Source organism: Paramacrobiotus metropolitanus, unplaced genomic scaffold (assembly GCF_019649055.1).
Source record: "Paramacrobiotus metropolitanus isolate TYO unplaced genomic scaffold, Prichtersi_v1.0 Parri_scaffold0000082, whole genome shotgun sequence".
Lineage (NCBI taxonomy): Eukaryota > Metazoa > Tardigrada > Eutardigrada > Parachela > Macrobiotidae > Paramacrobiotus > Paramacrobiotus metropolitanus.
The window spans coordinates 191,393-200,978 of NW_026570302.1; the positions used below are offsets into that span (position 1 = coordinate 191,393).

General features: G+C 40.1%; 4 protein-coding genes across 4 annotated transcripts; 1 reads left to right on the plus strand and 3 right to left on the minus strand.

Moving 5' to 3' along the window:
• Window positions 1–237: 237 nt before the first annotated feature.
• LOC129595784 (comitin-like) lies at window positions 238–1,446 on the minus strand. Its single transcript, XM_055492894.1, has 2 exons — window positions 1,117–1,446; window positions 238–905 (listed from the first exon to the last, which is right to left on the minus strand). Exons 1-2 carry the CDS (start codon window positions 1,178–1,180, stop codon window positions 544–546), a joined length of 426 nt encoding a protein of 141 aa, XP_055348869.1. The 5' UTR covers window positions 1,181–1,446; the 3' UTR covers window positions 238–543.
• A 984-nt stretch (window positions 1,447–2,430) lies between these two features.
• LOC129595758 (uncharacterized) lies at window positions 2,431–3,014 on the minus strand. The gene is made up of 2 exons (XM_055492861.1): window positions 2,948–3,014; window positions 2,431–2,792 (listed from the first exon to the last, which is right to left on the minus strand). Exons 1-2 carry the CDS (start codon window positions 3,012–3,014, stop codon window positions 2,431–2,433), a joined length of 429 nt encoding a protein of 142 aa, XP_055348836.1.
• Window positions 3,015–5,213: 2,199 nt separating this feature from the next.
• LOC129595759 (uncharacterized) lies at window positions 5,214–6,312 on the minus strand. The gene has a single exon (XM_055492863.1). The coding sequence runs from the start codon at window positions 6,310–6,312 to the stop codon at window positions 5,221–5,223; it is 1,092 nt and encodes a 363-aa protein (XP_055348838.1). The 3' UTR covers window positions 5,214–5,220.
• Window positions 6,313–7,029: 717 nt separating this feature from the next.
• LOC129595731 (soma ferritin-like) lies at window positions 7,030–9,304 on the plus strand. Its single transcript, XM_055492815.1, has 4 exons — window positions 7,030–7,340; window positions 7,877–8,023; window positions 8,646–8,771; window positions 8,847–9,304. Exons 1-4 carry the CDS (start codon window positions 7,224–7,226, stop codon window positions 8,988–8,990), a joined length of 534 nt encoding a protein of 177 aa, XP_055348790.1. The 5' UTR covers window positions 7,030–7,223; the 3' UTR covers window positions 8,991–9,304.
• The last annotated feature ends 282 nt before the right edge of the window (window positions 9,305–9,586 follow it).

Sequence of the window (9,586 nt, forward strand, 5' to 3'; positions counted from 1 at the left end):
TTTGTTACGGTATATTATTGTACCTTGCACTGGGATTTCTGGTTCATGAACGAAATTTTTTAATGATTATGACAATGGTTGCTACGTATCGAAATACAAAATAATAATATTTTGTATTTCGGAAAATACAAAATATTTTTTTATATTTTGTATTTGCAATAATACTATATTATTGCAGTACCAGTAATACTCATATTATTTCAGCGGACGAGAGCAGTGCTTCGACATGTACCGGTTATACTTGAATCGTTCCATTATTTTTGAATGAAAGACGGTATAAAAGTTAGCAATAAATATGATTATTTTCGTACAGAGATTGGTCAGAAAACAACACGTATTACAGTGTTAGTAATGCGGTTCTAACAGGCTTCCAACAGATCGATCGATTCAACAAACGCCAAATAGTTGAAGTAAAAATATTAAATTTAGCCTTCTAAGTTTTACGATATTAAAGAGCTTAATACACTAGAAAGCAGCTTGCACAGCCAAGAACTAGGAGGTGCTCGTTTCTGAATCAACACCCCTTATTCAATCCATTCCACATCATTTACAGACAATTTCGCTGCCGGAATTCCACACCGCTTTATTGGCATTGTCGTAGATTACCAGATTGCGGTCATCCTGGAACACCAGCCGACGTCCTCTGCCCGCTGTCTGACTGTTCCACACGGCTTTGTTGGCGATATCGTAGATCACCAGATTCCCGTCGGTCTGGAACACGGCCTGATCCCCGCGGCCGGCGGTATGGGTGTCCCACTTGGAACGACCGCTACCGTCGTAAATCACCAGATTGCCATCCGACTGGAAATTCAACTGTCCCGCCCCCGATCCGAACTGTACCCGGCATTCGAAGTTGGCCGGGATCTTGTCGCCGCGGTTAAACGAGCAAGCCGCCTCCGATCGGCCTGAAATACACGAAAGGTCACCGCGACCGCATACAATTTCACAGAACAGAGACGTCAGATTATGAACGTTTTTCACCAATATTAATTTAATAATTTCTGTCTTGCAGCGATTCGTACGCTCCGGGATATACACGCATTTTAACTATTTAATCGAAAAAAATTAATAAATTAGAATAACAATACTTAGGATAATTACTACGTATTTTCCTACCGGCAATTTGGCATGCGATCAGCCACACTTGGACGCCATAGAAAAACACCGATTTGTCCAGCATTGTCGGTTTAAGCGAAAAATACGAGTAACTCAGTAATTTGTTCGACACTTCTGTTCAGCAGCCCTTTCAAAATATTGTACATACATTTTTCCAGTTACACTACCCGAGTAGTGCTTTTATACTACCCAGCTGCGTTTGATGGTTCCGCTTCTGTAAAAATTTATACAGATTCCATATGTGAGTGACACACCTGTGCAATGAAACCAAGCGTTCAGACAATAAAATGCACACACCGAATTCGTCGCCGTATGCCGGCAATTGACGTACGGAAATAATCCGCTATTGCCGTGAATCCTCATGCAGATGGCGCGTTATTTGTAGAATGCACATTATATATTCCTGTTATTTTTTTTACTGCAGCATGCTTGAGTCACTTAAGGCATGCAAAGTGTTTCTCATAAGCCGGGATTTTATGGGCTGCTTGCATAAAATGGTCGAACGGTTACCTCGAGTTCGAGCAAGTTGATTTTCGTTATAAAAATCCTGATAAGAAGACATTGTAGGTAATGTCGGATTGCATACCAAATAAATTAACTCAATTCAGGACCATGGAGTATTAAGTGCAAAAACAGATTGCTTTAGGGAAAAGATCCGGTACATGTTGCCAAATTCGGGTACATACACGAAAACTTCCCCTTTCGCGCACTCCAAACACTTTTTGCATCGTTTTATTGCATTTTGTAGCCAAATGTTGTGTACGAGTATAAGTTGATGTGAAAGCTGAAAACCGTTTGTGCACGCAAACATCGATCCGGTTGAAACTATTGCTAAATGGACAACATACCCAGATTGCGGAGTATTGTATACTGCCGCCCGTGTTAATTTTGGCTCTGGATTATTTACATTTTTTTAAATTCGAACATTTTTATTAGTGTAAATCAGCGCAGGCATGTTGTTATGTTATGTTAAGTATCCAATAAATTATTTACATACATTATTTTGGCTTTTGCTTAATTAACATTGGATTTTGGCCGACTTGACGCTAGCACAAGATAACTGGAGCAGCGCTTCTAGTTTTAAGGAACAAAGTTAGGTTTATTTCTGTTGATCTGCATGATGTACTGAAGTATATGAAATAATCTATATATCAACCACATAAATATGTTATGTACAAAGTACAGTACTCGTATAATCACTAAAGCACATAGATATTGTACAGATTATCTATACTTCTATAGTACTTAATAATTTTTTACCAGAAAGTTTTTGCCTTGTTACATTGCTGTCTTATATAATTAATTTGCAAGTCGTTATTTACAGGTGACGTAAGTTTTAGAATTCCAAACGGATTTGCTAGCGTTGTCGTAGATAACGAGGTTGCGGTCATTCTGGAAGACCAGGATGCGGCCCTTCCCTGCTGTATGACTATTCCACACGGCTTTCTCAGCAATATCGTAAATGACAAAATTCCCATCCGACTGGAACACGGCACGTTCAGCACGGCCCGCTGTACCGGTACTCCATTTGGCAAGGCCACTGCCGTCGTAAATCACCAGATTGCCGTCAGGCTGAAAGGTCAAGCGCCCGTATGCCGAACCATACTGTACCCGACATTCGAAATTCACCGGAATACTCTCGCCCCGGTTGAATGTGCAGGACGCATTCGTCCGGCCTGAAGAGTTATGAAAGCAGATTGTAAAAGGTCACGACAAAGCCGAACGCACGCCAGAACCGAAACGCAGTAGAGACTGAGTTAGGTCACCGCAGATAATACTACATTTTTCTGCAGTTTACACAGTAAGTACAAAATCTATCAATTTTCCTTACCAAGAATTTGGCACGCGACTAGCCACAGTTGTACAGCAGTGACAATATATAGGGACGACGTAGCCATTTTCCTTAGTTAAAAGTTAAAGCTGGAAATGTAGCATAATACAATTACTGCAGTTATGTATTGAAGGATGCGCCAGCCCTTATATTTATATGTAGAAAATAACGTGCCATACAGTGTATTTTGACGCGTTAAGCAAAATTATATCGTCGCATTATGCACGTAACCGGTGCCGTTATGTTTAAGAGGATTTTGATTTTCGGTACATGGTAAGTGTGACCGTGGGTCAACGAAACCTAATGGAATTTATGTGTACCGTTTTTGAAGTCTTTATGCCAATTTTTAATAACAGTAACGAAATTTTATTTGTACCATACGTGCTTATGTAAATTTTCGTCTGTATTTGTTTAACATCCCATTTTGTTAAGTGTTGACCGGAAATGGGTCAATCGTTTTACCTGACCCATAATTCTGCGGTTTATTGATTGATTGCTAATAACGGCTGGTGACCCCAACGGGGAAGCAAAGTGCCGATTTCATGTTGTACAGTTCGGAATAAAAACGCTCATTTTAAAGTCATCATCTGACGACTGCAGTGCTGCAGCTCTAATACTGAATTATAAACAAGGACAGGAACTTAACTGTAAGCGATAAAACAACATATAAAACAGTTTTACCTACTGAGTAGTCTTTCAGTCTTAAGCTGAATAATAAGTTGATCAGTATGTCCAGATGGTTTTAATTTCCGTAATTGTGATATGTGCTAAAAACTAAGCGTGCATAATATCATTTTTTGCTCTTGTACGGTAGTTCTTTAATACTAGCCTATTTCAGATTGCACGGTTTGTGTTGAGTTCGGCTTCGGTTACATGTGGAACCTTCGGTTCCGGGTTGTTTTACGTCCGTTCGCGACGTTAGCAGCTGTAACCTAGCGTCGTGCTGTGACGCGTAAAAACTATCCGCCCTACGCCGGATCTCTAAAACGGCATATGCTGAATGCCTATGGCATGTGCGTTTATTAGGCCCATGGTTCATTTTTCCTAAAACCATCGTTTTGCCCACTTTGCAGACAGCTATAACCATTTGTGGAACCCAAATATGTCTGTGGAACCGGAAGCACCGCAAGGGCCTTCACAAGAGAAGAACCCAGAGAAGCGCAAAAGGCATGTTTGGACGCACGACGAAGAGTGTGGAGTTCTTCGGTCTTACCGCTTCCACGCAGGATACAGCATCCAGACAAACAAAAGAGGCAAAATGTGGGAAGACATTTATGAAGAATGCAAGAAAGATGGTGTGGACCTGCATTCTCCACGGGCAATACGAGATCATGTCGCGACGATGATTGCCAAGTTCAAAAAAGACAATCCGAACTGGGAAAAGCTAACGGGAGATTCTGAAGACGGAAACTTTACCGAAAAAGAAATCCTTCTCCTGGAAATCTGTCAATTGGAAAAAGAGCACGCAAGGACCCAGGAAAAGGAGAAAACAGAAGCAGATCACAAAAGAGACCGTCATGAGCAGAAACTTATGTGTGCAGCCAAAAACAGCCGGAAAAAGCGAAAGCAGCGTGAGTGAAATATTGACTTTTTCATAATTAACCAGGAGGAATTTCAAGTAAACAGAAAACATAATCAGCGACATAAATATTTTACAGTGGAGCAAGAACCGGAGGAAGAACCTAACACCGACGATGAATTCAACGCGGCTGTCAACGCGACTCAGAAGGCAAAAGAATCAAAACCCAACAAAGAACGAAAAGGATCCTGGCAAGCAGCTGTTGCGGGATATTTCACCGATAAGCGGGATGAAAAGTTGGCTGATCGTAAACTGGAAGAGGCCAAGCTGGACATCGAACGCGAAAAACTTCGACTCGAAGAGAAACGACTTGATCTGGAATCGCGAAAACTGGATCAGACACTAAAAGATCGGGAAGCGCTGTACGAGAACAATCGCATGATGGCGCAGATGGTAACTCGCTTCACGGAGAGACATTAAATGGGCAAAATGTTTGTGAAAAGCGGTTAAATGTTTGTAATTTTTTCCCTAAATACTGCCGCAAATTTTGTAATTTTTGAGTTTTTTTGGTATGGGTTCTATCCAGAAAACTTTCTCATTTCCGGTTCGTGATTTGTAGATGTTGTTCCTGGAATCTCATTATTTAGTATCGGTGTGTGTTTGTCGTTCCGCTGTGTGGTTGTGTTTTGCACTACATGTTTGCTTTCTCTACGGGTGAATAACAAGAACGGCACAAGTTTATTTCCATTTTTCATTAATCTTCATTAATCCTAACATTCCTCAGATATTCTTTTAAAGAAGGAGGATCGACTCCAAAATAAATTCCCGTTTGACTTCCATAGAGAGCAGTGTGACAGTTTGTTAGAATTGCAGCTACCAGAAAAAATTTGCCCACTGGCTGCATCAGCACTTTTAAATTCTTCGAGAAATCGACAAAAGCAAAATACTGCACAATTTTGTTAAATCCCCATTCTACACATATCCTGCACCTGCTCATATCTTCGTTGAACTGCTCTTGATCCTCCGGAAGTGGCGCCATGCGTCTTCGAAATGGTGCCTCAATGTATTCGTTTGATGGATAAGCAGGATCTCCGTATAAAATAAACTTTTTCCCAATTTCCACCATTTTTTCTCGGAGTTTATCCATTAGGCCACTATCGGCGAGAATTCCTGCATCATGTCTTCTTCCTGGCCACGGACCGTCTAAATTCACGATCATGCCATTTGGAGCAACGACAGACTGGAAAATCATGCTGTGCATGCGATAGTGTGCATTCCAGACTACACGCTGCCCCTCAGAAGGCCTGCAAATCGGTCGCACAGTGCCATCGATATAGCCCCAAACGTTATCCAGGGGCGCCCCCTTGGCAAGGGCTGCATCAGCAAAGCCCTGCAAATCATCTCGTGTAAGCCAACACAAATCCAGGGTATTCAAGAGATGAATGAAGTGGCAATAGATATGCTCAATAACCCAGTGGAAGGCCATACAAAGTTCCGTTATGGATCTGTGGAAGATTATTGTCAGATCTGTATAGCGACACGGATATGCTAGTCGACGGAGAAGAATGCACAGAGCTTCAGTTCCTTCGTAAATCGACCCGGATTCAGTACGCACCACATCCGGGATGAGCAGCTCCTTGCGCAATAATTCGATATCCTCGCGTTGGAATCTGAACCAGTCGACACACTGCTGATCAGGGATGTCTTGAAGAGCGAATTTCTTTCTGGCAGCCTTTTGCTCGGATTTTTCTTGGTTGTGGAACGCCAGAAAAAGCGCGATCTCTTCAGGTTCGAACTCATCCACGGCGATGACAGTTTGTAAAAATTTATTGAACGAATGGGCCATTATTTTAACAAATTTATTTGGAATATCAAGGACTGTTGGAGTAACTGCAGGAATACTGGCAGGGTTATAATTTTAAAAATTTTGTGCATAGAAGGAGTAATTATGATTTTCGTCTTGGTATTTATACCAATTTATGATGATTTACCGTGCATATTCGTGAGAATCAGTGGCACAATATTTTTGAATTTTTCTGGCTGATATTTCAGTGTTATTGTACGTCACTGCAGCTGTAAATCTGAGTGTTTCCGGTCGGAGTCGCGAGTATGTTACGGCGTACGGTCTACTGAACGAAGCGTGCATAATATCATTTTTTGCTCTTGTACGGTAGTTCTTTAATACTGTGGCGCCGTAGAAATGTTTTCTACATGGCACTTTCAGCGTCACTATTTGTAGTTCAATTATTTCTCTAAAAAAAACGAGGTGTTATTCAGAAAACAAAAAGTAAATATAAAATATTATCAGCTATCTTTTTAATACTATCACGTTAATCCTGATTAAGGGACAACTGTACAGTGTTTGCTAATGCGAGTGTAATAAATTATTACCGGTACGAGTACTTCATATGCTACTAAAACTGCCCAGTTTTATCTTTTTATCAGCCTTTGTCAAAACGTTATCAGCCAGTCACAATCTCTTAGATGAAAATCGTGATAATAGATTACTTTCAAACCTCCACTTTGAGGTTGTAGTAAACTGAAGTACTTATGGGGACTGTAACTGACTTGTAATATCAGGCCACGTACTCTGTACATCATAAATCTCTTACTATCATCAGCCAGTCAACATAAATAATATTTGTTGACTACCTCAAGATCCTTTCTGACAGTATATCTGTACCATCAGCTGCTTGTGCACGAGTAGAAACGTCTTTTTTATTGCTTGATTAAGTACGTTCAACCAAGGAAGCAAACATGGGTGCTCCGGGAAATCTGAGTTTATGCCGTCAGAACTATCATGTGGAATGCGAAGCTGCGGTTAACCGCCAGATTAATATGGAACTAACCGCCTCGTATTTTTATTCGTCGTTGGTAAGTTGAATACAGTAAACTGAGACAGACAACTACTGATAATATGAATAATAATGACTAAACAGCATACGAGTTAACGAGAATATGTATCACACTCTAAATAAGCATTACCATACTCTAACATGTAAAATTTCTTATGTAACACGCGGTAGAATTTTTAATGCGTATCTAACTGCATCTCGTCTTAACTAGAAGATATTATGATGTGATCAAATTACCACGAATTAGTCGCTATCTACGCTTCAAATATTAGTTTATGTGAAGTTATTTGTTGTCGACAGCAGGGCTTCATGAAATAAACAAAACCAAAGAGGCGTCTCACGCAATAATTATTTGATATAACTATTTTTCTACGCGTGCTTGTAAAGGAATACGTGTACTTACATTATGAACATAAAGGGGATGCATATTACCGTAGTTATGATTGCTGTTGATTAATAATGATTGCTGTAAGCGAGATACTTGCAATTGTGCATATTAATCTTGATTATTATTATTTTAATTATTATTGATTATGATTGCAATGTTGAATTTAGTCGGCATACTTCGATCGGGATGATGTTGCACTACGTGGATTCGTCAAATACTTCAAGGATTGCAGCGATGCCGAACGCGAAGACGCCAGCAAGTTGATTCATTACCAGACACTTCGAGGAGGACGCCTGGTGCTGGGAGATATAAAGGTCAAACGTTTTACTGCAACCAGAATGCATGTTATAATAATCATTAATCAGACTCCGTAGTGATAACAGTTGATTAAAATCGCGGTCAGGCTCTGCACATGTCATGCGTGATAATAATCGGTGTGTTTGCACAATTACGATGTGGAGACGGGCAATCACAAATTATTATAATAACAAAACTGAATTTAGAAAAAAATATTGTAAATTTATTAGCGCTCTTATGGCTGAAATACATAGCGCATACAAAATTCGCGGAAGTTTTCGTGATTCGTGATCATATTTTTCGACTTAACGGGGTAGTAATTTGATGTCATGAAAGTCACTGAAAATTACGAAAACTCCTGCACATTTTGCACGCCACAAAAATATATCTAAATTTTATTATAAATATCGGTAGATGCTGCTTTTTACAGAGTCGTGTATCCAATGTTATAAATAGAAAAATAATCTGCAAATGATAAATTTCGGACAACAAACATGATTTGAATAGTTTCTGTTAATTACACTACGAATTACTAGAAAAATGACACTATACAATATGTCTGCGCTTTTTTAAAGAATTCAAATTTGAATTCGAATCCATACGAAAAAATTCTTATTCTCACTGTGTTTTATTACTTAGAGAGCTGAACGTGATGAATGGGGTGTGGGACTGGACGCCATGCAGGCCAGTTTGGAAATGCAGCGCCGGATTAACGCGTCCCTCTTGGAACTGCAGGAAATTGCCGGGCGTCATAAAGATCCACACGTGCGTAATTGTTTTCCCTGTGTGTAACGCCCACTATGCTGATCATGATATACGAGCCTCTTTATTATGCGACAGATGACGGACTTTTTGGAAGAGGAGTTTCTACGCGCACAAGCTGAACGGATGAAGAAGATGGCCGATCACATAACCAATCTCAAGCGCGTCGGTCCGGGCTTGGGTGAATACCAGTTTGACCATGTTGCGCTGCAAGAATCATGAACCCTGATCCCGCTGCTAGTCTCTGCATCCCGTTCAAAAAGATGAATGTGATTCTGTCCCATTGTAATAACGACTGCTTACATTAACTTCCGGTTACAGTAGTGCTGTCCAAACGTTTAACGATAACTGACCAACACAGCATGTTGACTGACCATTGAAATGCTCCCTCTACTGCGTCTTTGACAAGATTCTAGTTATTTGTTTGAGCAGAGACCGTGTTAATATGCGTACCGGTTTCTTTGTACGTTTTTCACCGAATGTTCAGCATGTTATTTTGCGTTTAATTACCAGTAAATAAATTACTAAAACTATAATTACAGATTCGTATTCATCATATTTGTGCCTATGTACTTCATTGGCCTTTACCGGTATTAATGACTGTTATGCACCAATCACATTAAGAAACCAAAACGCAAATTTTTAAAAAAAAATCAAGACATTGAATTTCAAATCACTCGCGTTATGCGCCGAGTTTATTTCGTAACCGACTTAGCGTGGCTATTGCACAAAGATTGAGATACTGACTGTTCGGCAATAATGACGCGTCAGGTACTATGCACTTAACGACTGCTCAAGAAATTAATTAATAAATCAAT

Excerpts from the sequence above, each read along its gene's own strand:
- LOC129595784 (XM_055492894.1), bottom strand. The coding sequence starts at position 1,180 with ATGCTGGACAAATCGGTGTTTTTCTATGGCGTCCAAGTGTGGCTGATC. Across the intron at positions 906-1,116 it reads GATCGCATGCCAAATTGCCG|GCCGATCGGAGGCGGCTTGC; the intron begins GTAGGAAAATAC and ends CGTGTATTTCAG.
- LOC129595758 (XM_055492861.1), bottom strand. The coding sequence starts at position 3,014 with ATGGCTACGTCGTCCCTATATATTGTCACTGCTGTACAACTGTGGCTA. Across the intron at positions 2,793-2,947 it reads AGTCGCGTGCCAAATTCTTG|GCCGGACGAATGCGTCCTGC; the intron begins GTAAGGAAAATT and ends ATAACTCTTCAG.
- LOC129595759 (XM_055492863.1), bottom strand. The coding sequence starts at position 6,312 with ATGGCCCATTCGTTCAATAAATTTTTACAAACTGTCATCGCCGTGGAT.
- LOC129595731 (XM_055492815.1), top strand. The coding sequence starts at position 7,224 with ATGGGTGCTCCGGGAAATCTGAGTTTATGCCGTCAGAACTATCATGTG. Across the intron at positions 8,024-8,645 it reads TGGTGCTGGGAGATATAAAG|AGAGCTGAACGTGATGAATG; the intron begins GTCAAACGTTTT and ends TTTATTACTTAG. Across the intron at positions 8,772-8,846 it reads GGCGTCATAAAGATCCACAC|ATGACGGACTTTTTGGAAGA; the intron begins GTGCGTAATTGT and ends ATTATGCGACAG.